Raw genomic sequence first — 26,468 nt, 5'->3', positions numbered from 1 at the left:
TTCAAGACTTTGGGAAATAAAACATAGCAACTAATGTGGGTTGATATCATTGCCCTAATGAAACAAAGCCTTTCAACGTTGTACAAAGAGGTAGCAGATGGGGACTTCTTTAAAGGAAATTAAAACATCTACTGATAATTACATTAAGAAAATGAACATGAACAAGAAATGAGATCTCAGGAAGAAATCCTTAAACTGGACTTTTGACCCCTCATTGGCCCTTATGGTTACACTGATAGAAACGTGCTGATGTATACCTACCACAGAGAAAGTGGTTATTCCCTACAACAATGAGCCAAACCAAAGACATGGTCCCGACTTTCTCCTCTATTTGGTCCAATAAAGATCAGTGTTGGTACTCTAGGACAGCACTGGTGCCCACCAATCATCCCACTGAATGTCCCATGAGAACTTTCCCTCCCTGCGTATCCTATACATACGATTCCCTCTCCAACCAACAGAGGATGGCCTTTGTAAGAGAGATGCATTGAAACTACTTACCAAGTTCGGGTTCATGTTTTAACACTTCATCTAGTATGGTATTAGCTCCATGAAATTCATTATCCATCAATGATGTCTTGAGGTCAGAAATATCAATTAAATCATTTTGAAGAATTTCCTGAGTACCTAAGAGCAGCTGTGTAGCTGTACAATGTGACCAAAGGTGAATGTTTCAATAACACAATTAGAGTATATTATTTGATTCACTTGACAGGCTTATGTTGCATAAAATAGCAGAATTTTACATGAAGCTATATTATAGTATAATTTAAATCATTATGTTCTATAGCAAATAACAGCTACTGAGAACATTACTCTAGGAAATTTTACTTTCCTCATATAAACCTTATAGTAATCTCAAAATCCACCACTTGACTGTCCGTTGCTATGATGCTGGAAGATGTGCCACTGCTATTTTAAATAGTAGCAGGATCATCCAAGGTTAACAAGTTTCTGCAGAGCTCCCAGACTAAGAACAGACTACAAAGGGGGAATAGGCTGTCCGTTTCTGAGTAGTGCATCAGTGACAACCTCATGAACAGCAGTAGAACACTGTCAGGTATGGTGCCAGAAGAAGAGTGACTCAGGCTAGAAGGCACTCAAACTATGACTAAGAAAGAGCTGGCTTCTTAAAGCAGTCAACCGTAATGATGAGAATGGAGTAAAGATTTGGGGACCTTCTTTTGTTGATAGGGTACAGCTCAAAATGAGAATAAAAACTGAAAACATCTATTAATAATTAGATGTTGAAACATATGAAGTATGAACCTGGAAAACTGAAACTCATCAAAAATTAAATGGAACAGACAAAATTTCCATGTGAAATGAGCTGAAATGGACTGATATTGGCCATTTTGGATCAGACATTTGTATGGTTTACTATGTCAGAAAAGACATGGTCAAGAGGATTGGGGTCACATTCATCATCAAAATGGACATTTCAAGATTTATCTTGAAGTATATAATACTGTCTGTGATAGGATAAGTGTCATATATACTCACATATAAGCTGAGTTTTTCAGCATAATTTTAATGCAGTTTTTGTGGTAAAATAAGGTGTCTCAGCTGATATTCAGGTCAGCTTATACTTAAGTATATATGGTACCTGAAAAACAAGGAACTACAGGCAAGACAATTATTATTCATATATAAATGTATATGCATATATAAATTTATGCAGATGTATACACCAGCCACTAAAGCTAGTGATGCAGAAATTGAGAACTATAATAAAACCTTTAATCAGAAATTGATCAAACATGCAGTCAAGATATACTGATAATTATTGGCAAATGGAACGCAAAACTTGGAAACAAAGAGGAAGGAACAATAGCCAAAAAATATGGCCTTGGTGATAGAAACTAAGCTGGAGATTGCATGATAGAAATTTTCATGAACAACAACTTCTTCATCACAAATATCTTCTTTCAACAACATAAACAATTACTACACATGCAGACTTCTCCAGATGGAATACACAGAAATCAAATTAACTACATCTGAGGGAAAAGATAAGAAGCTCAATATCACAGCCAAACCCAGGTCCAAGACTGACTGTGGAACACAACATTAATTGTTCATATATAATTTCTAGTTGAAGAAAATTAAAACAAGTCCACGAGGACCAAAATATATGTAACCTGGAGTATACTTCACCTGAAATTCAAGAATAGATTTGACTGATTAAACACTAATGGCAGACCTAATGAGTTGTGGATTTGCATAAAGAACATCATATGTGAAAAATACAAAAGGTTATTAAAAGGGGGGGAAGAAAAGCTCAACATGGATGCCAAAAGAGACTCTGAAACTTGCTCTTGAACATAGAATAGCTAAAGCAAATGAAAGAAATTATGACGTCAAAGAGCTAAACAGAAAAGTTTAAAGGGCAGATTGAGAAGACAAAGTAAGGGACTATAGAAAGAGATGGCGAAGGACTTCCAGCAAGATGGCAACCGAGTAACTCATACCAGAGGGACTCCGCAAAAATCAGCACAGGAGAGCCACCGAGAGAAATTCCACTCTGCCAGGTCACAGGAGGAGCATCATAAAGATAAGTAGAAACAGATTCACTTGGTTTTGAGGTGCTATAGGCTTTTGGCTTACCAGTGTGGAGGCCAGCTAAGACTTAACCTTAGCCCTGCCACAGTCTTGGCCAGAGCGGGGCTCCTTTGGCCGGCTCAAGGCCTTTATATAAATACAGGCACAGCTTGCCACCGCCTCTAGGCAGGGTTTAAAACCCTCAAGCCCCATGGTCAGGTGATCAGGGCTCAGCTGTATCTTTACTTTTGTTTCTCTCTCTTCTCTCTTTCCCCCTACAGTCTCAGTGAGCTCAGCTGTTATTTTTTCTCTTCTCTTTCCTCTCACACACCACTGCCCGCCTCCAGGCCACTCCCCTTCACCTAGGGCAATTAGGCCAGCCCTCCACTCAGATGGTGGAACTCCTGTACTCTGCACCATAAAACACAGCTGGGGAAATCTCACCTTCAGCTGCAGGGGAACTCCCATCTACTCTCCAAGGCCCTTTAAGTGGCTGGGGGAACTCCAGCCCACAATTTGGGTGCTCCACTTGGCTGGGGGCATTTCTGCCCTCCTGCCATGGTGCTCCGCATGGCTGTGGGAGCCCCTGCCTGTCCTCCTCAGACCCACATGACTGAGGGAACTTCCTCCCACCTGCCGTAGTGCTTCAGACAGCCTAAGGCAACTCCACCAACCATCTCCAACGCACCATTCTGTGATGAAAAACCTCTGCCCAACCTATATGGCAATCTAGCCAACTAGGGCAATTCTGCCCACCATCCCCAATGCTCTACACAGAAGTGGGCACACCCATCTGCCCTCTGAGGTGCCCAAATCTGCCATGGGCCCCACCATCATGACTTCCTGTGAGATCAACCAGTGCAGCACTATCCACATGGGCCCACAACCACCCAACCAGTGTCCCCAGAGAGAACCATCAAACTTGCCCTCCAATAATAGAATACTTGTTAGCTAGGAAACCACAGAAGAATAAAGAGGTAGCCGGACCCCACAGTGAGTTTGAAAAAACATTCCTACAAGTCTCCCAAAGAGAGAGCCCAGTGCTCTTAGAATCTCTGAGAAATGGCACCAGGCTCCCCTAAAATAACACAACACAATAGCAATCAGCCTCAAAAACCTCAACAAAAAGACAAGGGAAACAAAAGTCAATGTTGAAAGAAGTCCTGAACCTAACGACATACATATAAGAAGTCAACATTGATCTGCTACAGAAAAAAATATTCAGAATGCTGCTTAGAGTCATACAGAATATGAGGCACAAACAATACAGAAAATGGAGGCAATTATAGAGGAGATAAAAGCCACACACCAAAGGGAATAACAAGACTTAAGGAATGAGACAACAAAAGCCAGTAGAAAATTGACAGACTTTTTAGACAGACGTGAGGAGGTGGAGAATTGTGCCAGTGACCTAGAGGATAATCAGGCAGACTTCAACACATAGGAAAGGCAGTCAAATAAGATCATCAGAGAAGCTGAAGAAAATCTGAGAGTCATGTTTGATGTTATGAAGAGGAACAACATTAAAATAATTGGGCTATCTGAACAAGACACAATGAAGATGTCAACAGCAAAAACAGCAAGGGAATACTTCGGGGGGGGGGGGGACTTCCTCAGTTTAAGGAATGAAAAACAGGCAACCAGTAAGGAGGCCCAAAGAAAAACAGCCAAAGAAGTCACCAAGGCATATAATAGTTTAACTATCCAACTTTGAAGAAAAAGAGAAAATCATAAGAGTAGCTAGGAAAAACGAGCAGTCGCCTATAAAGATACCCAAATAAGAATATGCTCAAACCTATCAGTGGACACAATGAAGAAGAGGAGGGAGTGGAGTAACATTTCCAAAAATTGAAGGAAAATAACACAAACCCAAGAATACTCCACCCAGCCAAATTATCTATCAAGATAGATGGAGAAGTAAGAGTCTTCCAAGACAAGGACAAACTCAAAGAATATGTTAAAAGAAACCCACCCTACAAAAGATTCTTGCTGGGCCAGTATGAGCAGAACAACAGTACTCACCAAGCACAAATAAGAGACTGCCACATAGAACAACCCCATCCAGAAGGCAACAAAGATAAAGCAGCCCCAAGATAGCATTGGCTCAAGGGTGGAAAGAAAGCAAGAATGAACAACACACACTCACACACACATTCTCTCTCTCTCTCTCTCTCTCTCTCTCTCTCTCTCTCTCTCACACACACACACACACACACACACATAAACGCACAACACACTGAGAAGGGGAGGTAGGAAAACATTCAACACAAATGGTACAAGATGACATCACAGAGTTCACAGATGGATGTAATAACCTTGAATATCACTGGACTAAACTCAGGTGTTAAAAGGCAGTAGCTAGCAGACTGGCTTAGAAACGCAGCCTGTCAATCTGCTACCTATAGGAAACAAATCACAAGACTACAGAAAAAATTAGCCTGAGAATCAAAGGCTGGAGAAAAACATACAAAGCAAACAGAAATTCGAGAAAAAAAATGAGTTGCAATCCTAATCTCAGACAAAATTGATCTCAAGGTGCAAGCCAACAACAGATAAGGAGTAACACATACCATAGGAACTCCAAAGAATTCAGCCCAGGGGAGATGCTTACAGATAAATTCAGCACTATAAGTAGGCACAGACCCACTAGGTTTTGAGAGGCTGGGGGCTTCTGGCTTACCACATGGAGGCTGGTTAGCGCTTGATCTTAGTCCCACCACTGTCTCAGCTGGAACCGGATCATTTGGAGCCCACGTGGGGGCTTAATCTCAACACAGCCACAGTTTGCCACCACCTTGGGGCACAGTCTCAGTGGGGGTACCTTTTAATTTTCCCCCCTTTATCTCTTTCCTGTTCTCTCACACTCCACTGCTTACCTCAAGACCACTCCCCTTAGACAAGGGCAATTACACCTGGGCCACACCCATCTAGGTGAGCTCCACCCTGTGCAGCTAGCCCAAGGCTGACATGCTGGCCTCCACCAGGGGGTACTACATCCAACTTCTTGCCAGGGAATTCCTGCCTCTGTGCCTGGGAACCTAAGGCAGCTTGGCCAACAGGTTTCAACATTCCAAGCTGCTGCAGGAACCTCTGCCCAACCCCCACAACACCAAAGCAGACAACCCAAGAACCTTCTGGTGCATTCCCCTGAGAGGGAAACCACAGGAGGATTAAGTGGTAAGCTAATTCCATAATGAAATTAGCTGTAGGAAGTTCGAAGAAGCATTCCTACAAGTCTCCCAGAGAGCCAGTGTTCTTTGACTCCCTGGAAAATGACACCTGGCTCCTCTAAAACAATGCAGTGCAAACAGCCATCAGCCCACATGACCTAAACGAAAAGACAGGAGAAACAAAGGGCAATGGAAGAAGATGTCCTGCACATAACGACATGCATAGAAGAAGCAGACATTGAGCTGCCACAGAAAAAAATTTTCAGAATGCTGCTTGGAGTCAAACAGGATATGAGAGAAACAATACAGAAAAAGGATGAAATGATAGAGGAGATAAAGGCCACACACAAGGGGTGTTCTGGAAGCAGGTTTGACAGAGTGGTTGGATATAAGATCAACAAACAGAAGTCCATCGGACTGCTATACACATCAGATAAGACCACAGAAGAAGAGATCAAAAAGGTGGTACCCCTCACAATAGCAAAACACAAATTGATATATCTATGAATATACCTGACTAAAAGAACAAAAGATCTATATGGGGAAAACTACAGAACGCTATTACAAGAAACCAAGAGCAACCTCAACAAATGGAAGAATATCCCATGCTCCTGGACTGGAAGATTCAATATAGTCAATATGCCAGTGCTGCCTAAGGCACTATATAAGTTTATATAAGGGGCCGGCCCCAATCCCAATGACGTGGACAGTCGTCCCTCCCGCCAGAAAAAATTATTTCAGAGGACAGCACTGAAGCTACAGCTTAGGGAGAGTGGCATGTTTGATCAGAGCACACAGGAGCAAATGAAGGGGAGGAAGAGAGAGTGGAGCACATCCTGGCCCACCAAGCCTTGAGGAGGATATCCCTGCTCAGAGCAGTCAATGCACAGAGAGGACCCTATGGCCAGCCCCACTATGAGATACAACATCCCTCACTGACCCATAGCCCTACAGAGGACAATACTGGAGACACAGTGTGGTGATTGAGCCCGATTTCACCCCACCACATTGAGGAAAACACTAAGGGTGTGCAAGAGAACATCAAAGGGAGCAGAGAAAGGAAGTCCCGAGGGAGTACCATAAACAGACTTTGGGGCCAGGATATGGCACTCCATCAGACTCAACCAGAAAACACTCCTAAAGGTCAAGAAACAGACCTTAAACTATTTGCAGGTGTTTCTTTGTTTTTGTTGTCATTGTTTTGTTGTTGTTTTGTTGCTTTGTTCTACGCTGTCTTGTTTTTGTGCATATTATTATCTCTGCAGGTCTATCTAGATAAGATAGGCTGGATAAACAATCCAGAGGCAAAAACAATGGGACCGACGGTTTTTGGGGACATGGGAGATGGGGAAGTGGGGCAAAGGAAGTGACACTAACAAACCCAGGGATAAGGAATCAAGTGATCCAAAATCAGTGGCAAGAAGGGTGTAAGAGGCTTAACAGGGATTGATCAAGGGCAATGCAACTGAGAGGATTTACTGAAACCCAAATGAAGGACGAGCATGATAGTGGGAAAAGAGGAAATAGAGGAAAGAACTAGGAAAGAAAGGGCACTTATAGAGGTCTACATATAGGCATTATGTATGTAAATACATTTATATATGGTGATGGGGAAATAAATCTATTTGCATATATGTATAGGTTTTGTATTAAGGTAGCAGATGGACACTGGGCCTCCACTCAAGTACTCTCTCAATGCAATAACACTTTGTTCTATTAAACTCGAATTCCATGATGCTCACCTTCCTGACGTGATCACTGAAGACAAAGCGGGTGCATAAGCAAATGTGGTGAAGAAAGCTGATGGTACCCAGCTATCAAAAGATATAGCATCTAGAGTCTTAAAGGCTTGAAGATAAACAAGCAGCCATCTAACTGAGAAGCAACAAAGCCCACATGGAAGCACACCAGCCTGTGTGATCACGAGGTGTCGATAGGCTCAGGTATCAGGCACCAAAGAACAAAAAATCTTATCATTGTGAATGAGGGGGAGTACAAAGTGGAGACCCAAAGCTGTAGGTAACTGGACAGCCCCTTACAGACGGATCACAGGGAGGAGAAGAGCCAATCAGGGTGCAGTATAGCAACAAAAAACATGCAACTTTCCTCTAATTCATTAATGCTTCCTCCTCACCCCTTGCCACCACCACCACTATCATGATCCCAATTCTACCTTACAAATCTGGATAGACCGGAGGATGTACACTGGTACAGATAAGAACTGGAAACACAGGGAATCCAGGATATATAAACCCCTCAGGACCAATAATGAGTATGGTAATACTAGGAGAGGAAGAGGAAGGTGGGGTAAAAGCGGGGAACCAATCACAAGGATCTACATATAACCCCCTCCCTGGGAGACAAACAACAAAAAAGTAGACAGTTTAAGATATGACAAAATAATAATGATTTACAAATTATCGAGGGTTTGCGAGGGAGAGGTGATGGGAAGGGAGGGGAGAAAAATTAGGAGCTGGAACCAAAGGCTCAAGTAGAAAGAAAATGTTTTGAGAATGATGAGGGCAACAAATGTACAAATGTGCTTGACACAATGGATGGATTATGGATTGTGATAAGCATTGTATGAGCCTCAATAAAATGATTTAAAACAAAAAAAAAAAGTGTTACAGTCTCCAAAATCCCAAAGTGCAGTTGCCTTGCAGGGTCAGAACTAACTGGATGGTAGTAGGTTTTATGTTCATTTATGTCATCACATAGATGTAAATTTAACATATAAATTGATCACAGAAAATAAAAATAAAATAAATGTAAAAGAACATAAACAGCTCAAACATCCATTTAAAAAAGGATCAAGTGTTCTTTTTGTATTAAATTTAACCCAATTTTAGTCATTCCTTTTTATTACGTCTGAACAATCAAACTAAAGACTTTTTTCCATCATGAACTATAGCAACAGAACCCTATTTGTTCTAAATATATATTACAGAAATTTGAAAGATGGAGGATCGCTTTGGTACTTCCTAAGAGTCAGAGACAGTATTCAGGATTATAGCATTTCCCTTATAAACAGTTTCATGTACTCTTGCAATAGAAGCATGAGCATTAGAAAGTTTGTAAATCAACTTGCCTTGGAAAATATGCTGTACTTTGAAATAATTTTTTATTTTGTCAATCAATATTTGGTAGTCCCATAGTTCACTGGCGTGATTTGGGTCTATTACTCATGGTTTTAGGAAGTAGAAGGACTTGGAAAAGAATTTATCTCCGAAAATTACCATTAAAGCTGGATGTACTTTGATGGTTTTAAAGTGTTCACAAGGAGAAAGGGGTACTATGTTGAGCTTTTACAGCCCACAATTTTCTCAAGTATGCTCAATTGGGAGCAGTTTTCAGTAGACTGTGGCGCTCCACAGACATTTCTCCATATACTTTTCAAAAATCATGCTAAAATGCTTTTCTGTGTTCAGACACAAACATATGAATAATAGGAGTCAGTTTTTAGAGGGAAAAGTATATAGAGCTAATTTTTTTTTAGAATTTGGAACTTTGAGTTCATTATTAGAAGCCAATTATAAAACTTAAAGTTAACTCACACTTATGCCAATGTTTCCATTGTAACATCTAAACACTTCAGTCAAAATAAAACTCTAATAAAGTTTTTAATGTAGGCTTCTGGCAAATAAATATCTTATTTTTGAATGATAATGAAACTACATTAGCACCTATAGATTCAGGGGAGAATTTAGAAAGAAATGGAATGGTTAATATCTGATCTCATATAAATTTGATTATTATTGCTTGTTTAATTTGAGACTATGATTCATACATCAAAATTACTTGCAAAAAATGTGTGTAAAATGAACAATCATTTAAGTATTGTTGTTTTTATATTTTTCTTTGTGTAGTCTACAATGACTGGGATAAGCAAGGAGGTAGGTACTATAAAAGCGGACAAGGTTTTACTTGGGTCTAATCTCAAGAAATTCCCTGTTAAGCAGACCAGGATAAATAAGTTTGGCTTTAACATCAATATAAAGCCTCAACTCGTTCTTGAGCAGTGCTCTTGAATAGAAATAGAATGCAAGCCAAGTATTGATTTAAATTTTCTCAGAGGCATATTTATTAAGAAAGTAAAATGAAAGATGAAATTTTAATAAAATATTCAACCCAGTATTTTATTTCAAACATAACAAATATAAAAATTAAGGAAAATATATCTTGACTTCATACTTGATCAATTTCAGGCTGAAGATATTGGGAGAATTTGTCAGTTTCTTCATTATTAGCTTTAGTGGTTTTCTCATAAATTTGAATAATAGTTATATTAACTAGATTACTTTGTAGGTGTGTTGATATTATCCCTATCATTGACAGCACTGCACTTCAAGATAGATCTTGAAATATTCTTTTTGCTAGTTAATGCGATACCATTCCTCTTGAATTTGTCATTCCCAGCATAGTTAGCCATATGATTATTTGATTCAATGTGGCCAATAACAATGCATTTTAGCTCTCTATAGCCTAGGATATTGATCTTTATATGGTCCATTTCAGTTTTGACAACTTCTGATCGTCCTAGATTCATACTTGGTGTATTCCACAGTCAAATTACTAATGAAATTTGCAGCTGTCTCTTCTCATTTTGAGTTATACCACAGTATCAAATGAAAAATCCAAAAGCTTTGCTCCATCCATGTCACTGACTCTGCTTTGAGGAGGAAGCTCTTCCCCAGTTTTATTTAGAAATCTCCCGATCTTTGTGGTGCTGTAAGGGTGTTGGACAAGGGACTATTGAGGCTATCTGCTCAAGTAAAGATTTACAGCCTCAGGATCTCTAGATAGGGTGGTTATGAGTTGAAGATCAACGGGATGGCAGTAGGGAGGTTCATATTCTGGCACTGACAATGTTCCACTGCTTTCAGAAGATTTTCAGCGACTAATCTATTAGAATGAGACTACCTATATCTTCTTCCAAGTCCGTTCTTAGTCGAGATATGCTGAGATTTGCTCACCACAGATGGCCCTTATGATATTTGAAATACTTACATCACAGAAGCAAACAAGCCACCATAGTACAAAATTGACAGAGAAGTGGGTATTTTGTCCATAAAACTATCCAATAATGCAACTCAAGGCTTGAATCTTTTCTTCAGTTCTTTCAGCTTGAGAAATACCAAAGGTGTTCCTCCCTTTTAGCATTCCAGCACTGGATCTTGTGTTTCGTTATAATATTTTACTGTCTTCTCGAGCTGCCCTTTCAAATTTTCTGTTGCTCTTTTACTTCATTATTTCTTCTATTCACTTAGTCTTTTCTATGTTCATGAGCAAGTTTAAGACTCTCTTGACATCTACTTTTATCTCATCTTTCATTTAATGACCTTCTATTTTCTTCATGTATGATTTTCTTGATGTTATCCCACAACTCATCTGATCTTCGGTCATTAGTGATCAATGCGTTAAGCCTATTCTTGAGATGGTCTCTAAGAATGCACCTTGGCTGTCATAGATTTGATTTCATTTTCTTCAGCTTCAACTTGAACTTGCATAAAAGAGCAAGTGATGGTTGTTTCACAGTCAGTCCCTGTACTTGTACTGACTGATGATATTGAGTCCATCATTTCTTTCCACAAATATAATCAATTTAATTCTTGTGTACTCCATTTGGTAAGGTCCACAGGTGTAGTTGCCATTTATATTGTAGGAAAAAAATATTTTCAATGGAGAAATAAATTACTGATCTTTCAAAATTCTATTATGAAATTTATGGTGCCTTTTCTATCTCCAAGGCTATATTTTCCAATTACTGGTCCTTCTTTGTTTCCAACATTCTCATTGTAATCACCAGTAATTATCAGTGCATCATGATTGCATGTTTGACCAATTTCAGGTGGCAGATATTGGTAAAATGTGTCAATTCCTTCATCATTAGTAGTTGGTGCCTATATTCAAATAATAGTCATATTAACCAGTTTTCTTTATGAGAATATGAATATTTTTATCACTGATTCCAGAAGATAATTAGCCCACAGGAATAATAACATACCTGAACCAGAGCTATCTCTAACCAGAGACTAGAAGAACTATATAATTTCCAGCTACCATACTTTAAGATGAAGGACACAATAAAAGTCCCAGTTAAAATGGGAGTAAAATGTACAGCAAACTCCAATTTATTTTTTAAAACATAAAACAGATTTAGTGGTCTGATAGACTAGAGGAACCCCGAACACTATTATCCTGCCCTTTTAACTTGGAACTGAAGCCACTCCTATAAGTCACCTTTCCACCAAATAATAGATCACTCTTTAAAATAAGCAATGATACCCATGAGGAATGTGCTCCTTAGAATCAACTGTATGAGACCAAGCAAACAGTATTTACCTAAAGGCAAAGAAGAAAGGACAAGGAGAGGCGAGGACACTGGAGAGATGAAAATGGGGAAGGCAGGGTAGATATGAGGAGAACACTAGCACATTATAGGGATAATAATGTCACAAAACACTGTGTTTGTAAATTGTTGAATGAGAAATAAATTTGCTGTATTAACTTTCACCTAAAACACAAAAAAATGTTCAGGAGGGAAAAAAGTGAAGTGCTAATGCATAGTATGACATGGATGAACCTGAAAAGCATGCTAAGTGAAATAAACCAGGCACTTAAGTACAAAAATTGTATTACTCCATTTATATGAAATATCTAAGATAGACATAATATTTAAGATAGTCAACTGCATCAAGGTAGAAAGTATTACTGGTTTCCCTGGTCTGGGATGGAGGATAAGGAGTTGTTTTTTTTAAGAAATCATTTTATTGGGGACTCTTACCACTCTTATAACAATCTATACATCAATTATATAAAGCACATTTTTACATATGTTACCATCATTTTCCAAATGTTTATTTCACCTTGAGCCCTTGGTATCAGCTCCTCTTTTTTTTTTCCCTCCCTGCCACAGCCTCCTACCCTCGTGAATCCTTGACAATTTATCAATTATTTTCCTGTCTTACACGATCCTCTATTTCCCTTCACCCGCATTTCTGTTGTTTGTCCCCCTGGGGGTCAGGGGGTTATACATAATTGAGATTTGTTCCCCTTCTCCCCCTTCTTCCCCCTAGCCTCATGGTATCACCACACCCATTATTGTTTCTGAGGGCTGTATCTGTCCTGGATTCTGTGTGTCAAGAGTTCTTATCTGTACCAGGTACATGCTCCAGTCTAGCCAGATTTGTAAGGTAGAACTGGGGTCATAATAGTTGGGGGAAAGAAGCATTAAAGAACTAAAGGAATGTTGTATGTTTCATCAGTACAATACTAAAGGAGTTAATTCTTAATGGGTAATCTGTGAGGATTGGCTGCACGTTGTAAAATTAATGCTACTAAATTGTACATTTTTAACTAATCAAAATGGCGAATTTTGTTATATCTATTACATAGAAGAAGAAATAGTTTAAAAACAGTTTATCTTTTGGCAGTTTACATAGTATGTGCATCTGGATGACGATAGAATTTTCTATGATGCTTTCAACAAAAAGGAATGCAAAAACCTTTAACAAAGCGGAGCATGCCTTCAAACTCTGAGGGAGGGATGAAGTATTATTGATAAATGATACAACATGGTTAAGCCTTAAAAATAATATGCTTAGTGAAAGAGGCCAGAAACAAAAAGTGATATACCATTTATATGAAATGTTCAAAACAGGGAAACCCAGAGACAAAAATTAGATGAGTGGTTGTCAGTAGCTGTGAAGAAAAGGAGAATGAGAAATAGATGCTAACACAAGATTTCATTTTACGACAATGAAAATGCTCTGAACCTACACTGATGATAGCTTTTGAATATGTTAAAATCAAGGGAAATTTTTAAGGTGTGCATTAAGTCTTAATTAATATGTATCTATGGTTTAAAAGCTTGAAGACAAATGGGTACATAAGTAAAAGTGGTGAAGAAAGCTGATGGTCACCAGCTATCAAAAGATAAAGCATCTAGGGTCTTAAAAGCTTGAAGGTAAAAAAGCGGCCATCTAGCTCAGAAGCAACAAAGCCCACATGGAAGAAGCACACCAGCCTGTGTGATCATGAGATGTCAAAGGGATCAGGGATCAGGCATCAAAGAACAAAAAATCAAATCATTTTGGATGAGAGGGAGTGCAGCTTGGGGACCCAAGACCCATCCGTAGGTAACTGGAAATCCCCTGAGAGAAGGGCCACGGAGAAGAGATGAGTCACCCAGGACGCAGTTTAGCAACGATGAAACATACAACATTCCTCTAGTTCCTAAATTCTTCCTCCTCCCCCAACCCCCACTATCATTATCCGAATTCTATCCATACAAATCTGGCTAGACCAGAGGATGTACACTAGTACAGATAGGAACTGGAAATACAGGGAATCCAGGACAGATGATCCCTTCAAGACCAGTACTGAGAGTTTTGATACCAGGAGGGTGGGGTAGATAGGGGGAACTCATTACAAGGATCTATATATAACCTCCTCCCTGGGGGATGTACAATAGTAAAGTGGGTAAAGGGAGATATCAGATAGTGTAAGACATGACAAAATAAAAATAATTTATAAATTATCAAAGGTTCATGAGGGAAGGGGGAGCAGGGAGGGAGGGGGGGAAATGAGCTGATACCAAGGGCTCAAGCAGAAGACAAATGGTTTGAGAATGATGATGGCAACAAATGTACAAATGTGCTTGACACAATGGATGGATGTATGGATTGTGACCAGAGTTGTATGAGCCCCCAATAAAATGATTTAAAAGAACAAACTACTAATTGTGAAGATGGGGAAGGACCAGACAGTGTTTCATTCTGTTGCACATAGGGTCACTGTGAGTTGGAACCAGGTCCACAGCACCTAAAAATAGCAATGGCTGTAGGAAGCACCATCATTTCATAAATATCAAAATGTAGAAAGTATGGGGAGAGAGAAATATTTGTTTCACTATACATCAAGAAATGTGAGAGGGGTGTCAGTATGTCTGTGAAGAGTTCCTTCGTAGGTATTCTCTGAAAACTTGAATACTAGGAAAAGATGTTGATGTTGAAATGGTCTCCATAAGTGCAAAGAGAATGGGAGGAAATTAGGAGACAAGAGGCAGGAGGGGACAGCAGGAGGAAAATGATGTGGTTAGACAACAGAGAGTATGGACTGATATTAGTTATAGGGATTTAAGGGGTTATTGATCCAAAATTGAGTTTCCTGAACAAACAAGATTGGATTTGATAACAAACAGATAGGCAATTGGGTATACCTAAAAACTCCAGAAAACTGACTTGTGATGTCAAAACAAAAATATTGTTTTTCACCCAATTTCAAGACTTGATCTAATTCATAGATTTCAGAAGTCCCTGAGAGAAAGCCTAAGTATCCTTGGGAAAGGATCTTGTAATAACACTGGGGGTACTTAAACTAAAATCTCCTTTAACCCTACATTATTTCTCATCTTTTTATTATATCATTGGTTTATTACCCTCACTTTTTTATCTTATATTACTTATATTTTATTACCTTCACTTATTTTTATATTATCTACATTTCATAAATTCCTTGATATTCTTTTTGAAATTTGAGAATTCAGAAAGGAAAACTTGAAATCCATGGAGTGATAGTTTTTTTAAAACTATTATTTCATGGACCTTACTTTCCAGTCATTTTCCTTTGAATTACATTAATTACTTACCTGAGGATGTTTTGAAACTTGGATTTTCTTTTATTTCCGTTAAGAATTCTTTTAAATCCACCTCCATATTTTCTGGAATGTTAAAATCAAACATGTTGATATTAAAAATGTCATCCTGAATTGCCACATGAAATAAAAACTGATTTGTATCAATCAGCTAAAACTCTAATCAGTTATTTTTTCTGTCTCAAATGATTGAAACTATTTAAATAGAATTTCAAATACTTCTAGGAACCACACACTGAACAGTTCATGTTAATAGCTAACATTTTTGAGTTCTTAATATTAGTAGGTGCCTTCTTATGGTGCTTTGCTGTTGTTGTTGTTGTTGTTATGTACTGTCGAATTGATTCTGACTCATAGAGACCAGATATGACAGAATTATAATTGCCCCATGAAATTTTATAGACTGTAAACCTTTATAATAGCAGATCACCAGGTCTGTTCTCCTGTAGAAGTACTGGTATATTGGAACTGCTGACCTATCACTTAATTGCCAAGTGCTCATGACTGTGCCACCAAGACCTTTATGGTGATATATATGTATTAATTCCTGTAATCACAATACTTCTATGAGACAGATATACCTAATATACCTATTTTTAAAAGATGAATGATATTAGAAATTAAATAACTTCTCCAGTGTCACAAATCTAGGAAGTATAGAAGCTGGCTTTAAATGGAGACAGGTAAATTCAGAGGTGGCAATGTTACCTTTGGGGATACACACATACACACACACACACACACACACACACCCCTGTAATAATGTGACAGTAGTGGAAAATAACTACTTCCAGTTGTAATAAAATGGCAAATGTGGTACCACAGACACCTTCCCAAAAGAAAACCCCTAGAGATGCTATATGAAATGTACATATTTAATTGATTCTTATGAAAAAGAAATAACCAAAAATTAAGTGAAATTTTTATGTCCAGAGCAGTAAGTAGTACTGACTCTGTAGCTGTCTTGAGAGAAGATATCAGGTCCAGAAATGGCTAGCTGCTTGATTTAGATGTTAATAGACAGTAAAACAAGAAGAATTAGGTGCGCACATAATGAGAAACTAGAATTAAATACCAAATAATATTGAGATTCTTAAAAGGTTTCCATCCCAGTGAAATTTAAAATATATCACAAAAAAGAAAACTAAATATTCCTAATTCTGAGAGGTAGCAGAAAGAAATCTGTAAATCCCAGATAAAAATAGATTCAGGTTAGTGATAATCTGGGGAATTGGGCAAATCCTCTCAAACCTAAGACCCATGGAAATTCTGTGAAAGATGTAAAAAATCATTCTATGCCTATGGTTAAGAGAAGTCCAAACTTAAAATCTCAGAAAGTGTTAGCATCAAAACTAAGAGTCAGCAGACTGAACAGATCACCAGAATAAGAAATAATTATCAGGCTAACACTCAAAGAATTTGGAATAACAAAAGAGCAATCTGATTAAAAGGGGGGGAAAGGATAACTAAAATAATTAAAGAGAAAATCTAGAAACCATTTGTAAAAAGACAAAGATAAAACACTAATCAATTTCTGAGAAATTAAATATATGTTCAACAAATGAAAAATATGGTCACTTAAATTTAAAACTAAATGGATAAAATGAACAGTTTATTAAACCCAGATGAGAAAATAAATAGCACACTGCAAGACATAGCTGAAAATATAGAAACTACTTTCTAAAATGGGAAAAAAAAAACCCTATCTAAACTCATAAGACTTCCCAAAGTAAATAACTGGACCAAGCAGGATAATAGGATAATAATAGAATATTCCACTCATGGATAGCATAATACACATTTTTCTTCAATGCTCATGGAATATTCTCAAGAATACACCTTATTTTAGACCACAAAGCAAGTCTCGATAAATTTAAAGATAAAAACATACAAAGTATCTTCAAAGATGATAGTGGAATAAAATTAGTAACAGAAGGAAAACTGAAATACTAACAAATATGTAGAAATTAAACAATATACTTTTAAAAGAAGTAAAAGAAGAAATAACAAGGAAAGCTAGCAAATACTTAAAAATAAATGAAAATTAAAACACAACATACCAAATTTAGTAGATATACTGAAGGCAGGGGTCATATGGGAACGTATAGTTGTAAACCACCTGAATTTTTTTGAAAAATCAAGCCAATAAGCTAACTTTATCCCTTGAAAAACAAACTAATCCAAAGCTAATAAAAGGAAGAATATAATAAATATGTAAGTGGGGATAAACCAAATATAGACTAGAACAATAATATAAGCAACCAAAAGTTGGTTCTTTGAAAAAAGTCAACAAAATTGGCTTAGATAGGCTCACAAGGAAAAAAAATAGAGAAGATGCAAACAACTAACTCAGAAATGAAAGAAGTTGAACATTCCTACTGATCTTATAGACTGAAAAGGAAAAGAGAATTGCAAGAACATATGCCAATTAATTAGATAACACATTAAATGGACAAATTCTTAAAAACCCACACACTACCTCAAAAAACATAAGAGACAGAATATCTCAACACACATATAACAATGGAAGAGCTTGAAATCATTTTCAAGAACCTCTCCCAAAAAAGGGTAGGAGCAGATGAATTCACATGTAAATTTATCAAAATTTTAAAGAAGAAATACATCAGTTCTCTTTAAATGCTTTCCAAAAAAATAGAAGATAAAATTCCTAACTCATTCTGAGACTGGTATTACTCTGATATATCAAAGCTATATAAAGATATAATAGAAAATTATAGACCAATGTCTCTTATAAATAAATATAACAAACTAAATCCAGCAGTATATTAGATGGATTATATAGTCCATGAAAAATGGAATTTATCCTAGAAATTCAAGAGTAGTTCAATAGTAAAAAATCAATCATAAACCAGCAACAAAAGGAAAACTGAATAAATTGGGCTTCATCAGAAGAAGAAATTGTGTAGCAAAGGCCATTATCAGGAAAGTAAAAAAAAAACCTTGCAGAATGGGAGAAAACATTTGGTAAACAAATATTGGATAAGGGTTTAATATCCAGGATATATAAAGAACTCCTACAACTCAACAACAAAAAGACAAATAATCAAATTTTAAAATGGAGAAAGGACTTAAAACCTCCCTGGTGGTCTATTTATATCAGTAATTTTGTACCTAAAGCCGGTACATTGTTTTCTGTGGATTTGTTTCTCTAGTTTACCCAGACTAACAGACTTTCTAGTGACAATGCTCACTCCTTTGAAGACACTCTACTGATAAGACACATGGCACTATGCTGATAGACCCCGTGCCCTGGGAACCGGAGAAGGAACATGGAGACCCCTGCTAGTGCTGAGATGCTTACAATGCCACTGGACCCACAAGATTTCACACCCACTGTCCTGTGGTCTTCCTGCATTTGGTGTCATTGCATGTATTTCATTATCTGAAGAGGACTTTATAGATTGGTATTGGACATGTGGGCTAATATTGGACTTATGGACTTGAGCTGGACTGGGCTGGGATATTTTCTCAATGTTCAACGCGCTTGTATATAAACCTCTTCCTTATATACATATGAGTTTCTATGGATTTGTTTCTCTAGTCTACCCGGACTAACACAATAATGTTAAAAAGGCCATTATTCATAATGCATGTCTTTGTCATGGGTAATTAGTGTACTCTGATGTATTGTTACTATAATATTAGTAAGTAAGGTATCACACAATCTTTTTTATCATCACAATTCATATTTTTGTTTCATTCAATAGAAATCTTTATGGGTTGCAAAATGTTTATTAGTATCTTCTAATCTCTTTAAGTTACATATGATGGTCTTTAATATTAATCAAAGAGTCTTTAAGACTATTAAAACCAAAAACACTCACCATTGATATCACAATGTTTAAGAGCTTCATTGAAATCCTCTTCAGTTACATTAGTAGTGAAACTCTCCAAGGCATGTTTCAAGTTTGGTACATCAATTTTGCCATTATCAGCATGTGACAAGATGTGCATAGCTTCTTTAAGCTCTGAAAGAAGAAATTAATATATACTGGCTTTGTCCAAAGTTTATGATAGCTAAACTCACAAATTAAATATTTATTGAACCAAATTTCTCAAAGAAAAATTTTTTTATTTATAACTGAACCCCCACTTACTTCAAGCAGTTATTTTTAAAATGAAAATGGCATGTTAATGAGAATATTATGGGCTATTAGTGTGTGTATATAGGACTTATATACATGATTTACTTATATAAAGATTGATAGATAAATATTTTATCTGAATGTGTTCATCTATTAGATACTGAGTGAGCTGTAGGCCTCAAATAATATTTTCCCCTTTTTACATGTAGAAGGTTTAAAATTTTCTGTCAACTCATGAATGAAAGCCTAAAACTTGAGGCTGAAACTCTTGATCCCAGGTCTACATTTTTGGGATTGGAAAAAGACAGTCCCCCTCTGCATCAATTACAATAAGATGCACCTTCCTCTGAGTAACTGCAATCCACTACTGGGGCTCAAGGCTTAGAGAGTATTGTTAGGTGCCATCAAGTTGGCTCCAACCCATAACGACCCTATCCACAACAGAATGAAAGGCTACATGGTTCTGAGCCATCTGCACAATTGTTTCTATGTCTGAGCCCATTAATGCTGTTACTATGTCCATTCATCTTGTTGAGGGCCTTTCTCTCTTTTGCCACCCTTCCACTTTACCAAACATGACGTCATTCTTCACGGACTGGTCTCTCCTGACAATATGTCCAAAGTGGAATATAACTGAGCTTCAATTACCACTTACACTCTCCCAGCCAGGCACCTTTGTTCAAGCACAATCCATACAGCCAAAGAGGGCAGTTCTGCTGATCCCAGGCCAATTTAAAACACAAGAAAACATCATCATAGTATAAGACATGAAAAAATAATTTATAAATTATCAAGAGTTCATGAGGAAGGGAAGGAGAAAAATGAGAAGCTGATACAAAGGGCTCAAGTAAAAAGAAAATGTTTTGAAAGTGATGGCAATAAATGTACACTTGTGGTTGACACAATGGATGTCTGTGTGGGTTGAGGTAAGAGTTGTACGAGTGCTCAATAAAATGATTTAAAATTTTTTATTTATCTACATCATTTCCTATTCCATCTCTCCCTCGACCTCAATATTATTATACTATATTTCTTCAAATTTTGAAAATTGTTATATAATACCAGTAAATATAACCCTTCATGGAAGTCACTTGAAAAGTGGATCATTATACCACCTTAGATTTACATTGATTCTACGAGGTAACTTCCAAAAACTCGTGGAATTAAATTAAGCCTCCAGTGAATCCTCTCTGAATACAGACCAGGAATGTAAACAGCCTTGCTATCATGCAGAGTGCACTGGAAAGCAGATTGAAGAACATGTAGTTAGGTTAACATTGAATACCTTATTATTTGATCTCCCCTTTAACCCTTTTTAAATTGTTCTAGGTTTTAATATTTTCTGCATTATTCTTGAGTGAGGGTTTTCTCTATTTTATTTTATTGGTGTTAAGTTTTTTATTTCTTTGTTTTCTGCTTTTGTATGTTTTTCAGTACATGAAATTCAGGATGGGTGAATCTATAGATCTCTATAGATCTATAGTAACTAACCAGATAAATGGTTTCCTGGGGTTTGACATGGGGAGGTTGAGGGGAAATGGGGAACTAATATCAAGGAGTTCAAGAAGAATGAAATGTTCTAAAATTGATTATGGTAATGATTGTATAACTCTTCTTTATTGTGTCCCAATAAAACAGTTTTTGATAGATAGATAACTAAATAATTCAAAGAGAAATGGGATTTTTCCACAAGGTTTTTGAAGCCACCTCATGTTTACTTTACAGTTACTCAGGTTAACAATAAAACATGTAGTCCTTTTCATTCAAAGAGTTTTTTATAACTGAACCAGACCCCTATGAGAAAAATATGCACAGGGAATTTTGAAAGCACTTAACCTAGATTTAATGAGCGATGAGCTCTGGTAAGTCTTTATGGAGTCAGACTGACATTTGAGCTGAGCTTGGAGCAAAAATAGTGAGTTGGTTATTTACACAGGGAGTTTATACAGCTCATCTAACAGCTTGTATAAAACATGGAATGCAAAAGAGTGAATTTAAATTATTACAAAAGGTATAGTTACATATATACATACATAAATACAGACATACATAATACAATACAAACTCAGAAATGAAGAAAACTGAAAGTAAACAGAAAACAGGAATACAGATTTATTCAATCATTTAGTTATTCCATAAATATTTTTAATCATATGAATTAATAAGAAAAGAATTTGAGCAGGGCCTATCAAAGTAAATGTTATATAGTTAATACTATACAACTGTAAGTGCTGTTTATAGTACCTAATTTTAAAAGCCTACTAAAAGCCAAGATTATACATCCTTCTAGATACACAATAATGTAAGTGGAGCATGGTAGTAACACTATGAACGGATATTTATAATATGAAATAAAGGCTATGAAGGAAAGGGGTGTGGTATAATGAGAACATATAACAAAGAAAACTTCCCTATGCTGGCAGATCATTGAAGGCTTCCCTGAGGAGACTGACATTCATCTGAAAGGTAAGTCAATATTACCTAAAAGAAGGTCAATGAAGTTGAAATTCAGAAAGCAAGGAAAATGGTGCAAAGTAACACTAGAGAGGTAGGGCATACAGTATGTTGTTCTTCATCCTAACAGCAAAGGGAAATACTCAGAGCTAGTGAGAAGTAACATGATCCGATTAGTATTTTGGAATTTAAAAATGATAATTCTACCTGCAGTAGACAGAATAGATTAGCAATGTATTTTCAATCGAACACTAAAAATTATCTCATTAATTTTTTTTCTTATATATAAACTTCTTATCATTTTTATTTGGAAACTTCAAATTTGGAGACAAAACCTCTTTCTTAGCATCTGCAGTGTTAGAGAGGGAGAGAGAGAGAAAGATTACATGATGCCAAATGGAAAAGAAACCGAATGGATATACTAAATACCTCATCTATTAGTCATGTTTCTCATTGATGATCATTCCCTTTGCTCAGAAACTCCCTCTGCTTTCCAGAGTATCGTTTCCTCCTCATTCTTTCCTCGTTTTCGACTGCACCACTGACTTCTCCCAGCAACTGGCTCCTTAAACACGTGCAGGGTTTCTAAAAGGACAAAGGCTTCCTTTTTCTCTAGTGGGGAGACCCCAACCCATCAAATAAAATGGTTACTTGTTCTTACTGCCTCTGCTTCTCCCACTCATCTGTCCGTGCATTGCACTGAGGTGAGTTTAGTGTTGCTATAACACTACAAGCTACACCGCAAGTGTTTAAAACACCAACAGGTGAGCAAGTTCTAGTGAAGCTTCAGATTAAAACAAACTAGGGAGAAGGAACAGGTAGTTCACTTCTGAGAGTTTAGACATTACAGCCCTTATGAGCAGCAGCAGAACATTATTTGATGTAGTACCAGAAGATAAGCCTCTCACATGGGGAGTCACTGAAAATACAGTGAGGGAAGTTCTGTCTCCTCAAAGTACAGTCAACCATGATGATATGGATGGAGGAAAGTTTTTAAGGCCTTCATTTGCTGATGTGACATGACTCAAAATGAGAAGAAACAGCTGCAAACATCCATTAATAACAGAGACATTAAATGTACAAAGTATGAATCTAAGGGAATTGGAAATGTCAAAAATGAGTGAACTGGAACACATAAAAATCAATATCCTAGGCAATTGTGAGATAAAATAGACTGGTATTGACCATTCTGAATGAAACAATCATATGGTTTACTATTCCAGGAATAACAAGTTTAAGAGGAATAACATAACATTCAACATCAAAAAAGAACATTTCAAGATCTCTGAGGACAAAATTGATTGTCCTTTCTAGTTAAAGCTACATTTAAGGGCAGGGAATGTCTTTGTAAATATGCATAAACTCCAAACGGATACATCCTCACCACAAATAGGTAGTTTTATGTGTTTGCTTTGTATCTGTTTAATAAACAGTCTTCACCTCATCAGAGAAAAAAAAAGATGAGACTGGTAAATACTTTTTTCAATACAACAAACAATTCAAGACTTGAATTGGCTAGAGAGATGAACCTATTGTATTTCATTATTAAATAATTTCTTATGCTTCTCAAATGATTTTCATATTTTAAATAAAGTTGGGAAACTATTGAGACACAAAATAAAAAGAGTTAACTTTGAAATAAAATTCCTCTAAGAAGAATCACTATTCCAAAGTGATATAACAACACATGTATTTTGAGACCAATTTTATTGTCTATTCCATCAGCTCATTCAGACATTTGATATTATAATGACTAAATCTCTTTGCTAATACTATAAGAGATAGTCCTAAATTTGGGGCAAGTAAACAATGTTCAAAAAAGTTTATGGGATGGTGGAGGGGTGGGTTAGGAGATAGGGAAGGTAAGGATATTTGGGAAGTAAACAACACATGCAAGAAGTGAAAGGGAGCACTAGAACTGATGTTGATTATACAAATCATTTTAAAAGTGATTTAGCCATAGAAGTATATGATATGTGAATAATATATCAAGAAAACCATACACACACAAAAGCCAAACTTGAGCAATAGTTACCAAAGATGAAGGGGAAAGGGTTGTTGCATAAAAGGCACTGAGTTTAAGTCAATTGTGGTAGAATAATTTGGAAAAGGATAACAGTAATGGTTATAAAATATGAAGAATATAATCAATGATACTGATTATACAAGTAGAAGTTGTGGAATTGGATAATGTTATGTTGTGTATATTTTTGTCACAATTAGAAAAAATTACATGAATAACAATGACTGCAAGGGAAAATGTTCTAGAACTGAATATGATGACAATTTTACAACTTTTCTTGAAATGTATGAATTATTGAATTGTATGACATGTGGATGAAATACTACTAAAACTGTTTTTAAAAGTTTATGGTGGTGTTTAAGGATCACTTCAGAATTAATTAGCATTTAGTAAAATACTTGGGGTAGAAATCCTTTAAGAAGAAATTTTCACCACATGGTACTTGTGCTCAATCAACTCACCCTCAGCATAGGACTCGTTCAGTATCTCTTGAGGAGTTCCTTCAGTAATACATCTAGAGGCGCTTTCTAACTCATTTGAATGCTTGTCCTTATCAAATTGAGGGCTTTTTTCCATGAAGTCCAATGTACTGATGGCCTCATTCAATGCTACAAACATACAGAAAATATATTTATAACATGTACTTCAGTATGTGGATATAATATAAATTTAGAGGGGCTAACAACAAACCATAAGGTCTCGTTTAGATCTGTGCCATCCAATTGAAGTCACTAATCATAGGTATCCACGTAGATTTAAATTAAAGAACAAGTTAAAAGGCAGTACAATGAAAACACACTTTCATCATCACAGAAGTTCTACTTAAACAAACCACAATGAACTGTCAAATTCTGAAATTAAAATCATTCATGATCACTGGAATTCAATTTTATAACAATACAGTTCACCAAAGAAAATGCTGTGTATAATGCAGATTCACTGAAGGAAATTTAATAGGCAGAAAAACTAGCAAAATTATTTCATTTACAAAAATCCACCAATACTCTAGCATTCCGATGTATTTTCTTCCACTTTTCTTTTTGAATTTTTTATTTTTGGTTTAATGGATTCTTAAATTATGCCATACATAGAACTTTATATTCATTTTAAGACTTTATTTACAATCTCACCAAGAATTATTATAGCATCCTTAACTCAGCAGCATTTGAAATTTTGATAAATTAATTTGTTCTGTGAGTTTTCTTATATATATACATATTATAACATTTACATGATATTTAATGTATTTTGTGAATAAAACTTATTTTATAAATGAATCCATATCATTCTACTTAAGGGTAAATCTATTTCTAAAATAATATAAACATTAAATACCTAATATACATCTCAAAATTTTCACTATATTATACCGATTTTCTCATTAAAAAAGTTTCAGAATAGAGAAAAATAATTAATCAGAAGAATCCTTCTTCACTACTCTAACGTACTATCATTGTATCTTCAAATTACAAGACATCACCTCCTAAAGGCATAGAACAATTAGATTTGCCCTGAAAGATGGATTGTACTTTGTATGTTTTTCTCTGTGTGTGATATTCTCCACAAACAAAAAGGGAGAACAAGAGAGATCACATCCTAGAAAACTTCCAGTTTCCTTACCCATCTGATCTAAACACTGGTCTGAGTGGTTACAAAGGAAGAAAATTAAAATTGAAAACTTCAGTGCTTTTGTGGCACATCAGCTGGTCACAAACAAGAGATTTGCCCTATGTCTGGTTATAATGCTCTAGGCTCGTTAATCAATGTTCTCTAAAGTAATCTATTCTCCATTCTTATTGTTTTCTATAACCTCTCCTCATCTCTTTTACTATTTTTTAATTATTTTGTTAAATATCTGTGACTTGGGTGGGTTATTTCTCTGCAAACAGAAGTGTCCTAAAATGTCTCTAAATATTGTTAATAAACTCGTCACTTCATTCTTGATAAAGTTTCCCCAACCCCAGTCTCACCCGTCTCACTTTTCTTCCATATACTCCTTGCTCTGTCAGTTAACATCACAGTTTAAAGAATTATCATTGTTTCTTCTCATAATTAGTATAATAATATTAAACAGTTGGCATAGGAGACCACTAACTGATCTCCTTTAATTTTAAAAAGAAAGCTTCATTTTCTCAAACAGTATCTCCCAGGAATCATTAAAAGAAATGGGTAACAAATTATTCAATTCACTAATTTATGTAAAAGTAAAGATAGCTTATTTTCTTCATTTTGTTCTATGACTTCTTCCTTTGTCTCCAGTAAGAAGTTTCTAAAATAAACTATGTAATGAAAAATTGAACTGAAATTTGAATCTAGAGAAAACATGATTTAGCTGGAAGACAAAAGAATACATATACAAAATTTTTCATCTACATACAAAACAATGCATATATCTCACAAATAAGAAAGGGGTACAAAAAAAGCTCCACTATTTAGAGCTTTCATAGTGTGCCTTTTTCCCATTAGGTTAGGGAGCATGGAGCAACTCGGTATGAGTTAGTGTACCCAGTGGTATCACC

The 26,468-nt window shown here is 36.3% G+C and overlaps 1 protein-coding gene across 1 annotated transcript in view; it reads right to left on the bottom strand.

Moving 5' to 3' along the window:
• EFCAB13 (EF-hand calcium binding domain 13) overlaps positions 1-26,468 on the bottom strand; it is a 140,387-nt gene that overhangs the window by 39,356 nt on the left and 74,563 nt on the right. Inside the window, exons 18-21 of the mRNA XM_075559676.1 lie at positions 22,231-22,275; positions 19,212-19,361; positions 15,361-15,432; positions 502-645 (exon numbers count right to left, since the gene is read on the bottom strand). Of these exons, the coding sequence (XP_075415791.1) occupies positions 502-645; positions 15,361-15,432; positions 19,212-19,361; positions 22,231-22,275 (411 nt within the window). The remainder of the gene's footprint in view (positions 1-501; positions 646-15,360; positions 15,433-19,211; positions 19,362-22,230; positions 22,276-26,468) is intronic.

Source organism: Tenrec ecaudatus, chromosome 10, assembly GCF_050624435.1.
Source record: "Tenrec ecaudatus isolate mTenEca1 chromosome 10, mTenEca1.hap1, whole genome shotgun sequence".
NCBI lineage: Eukaryota > Metazoa > Chordata > Mammalia > Afrosoricida > Tenrecidae > Tenrec > Tenrec ecaudatus.
This window is presented reverse-complemented; position numbering and strand designations above follow the sequence as displayed.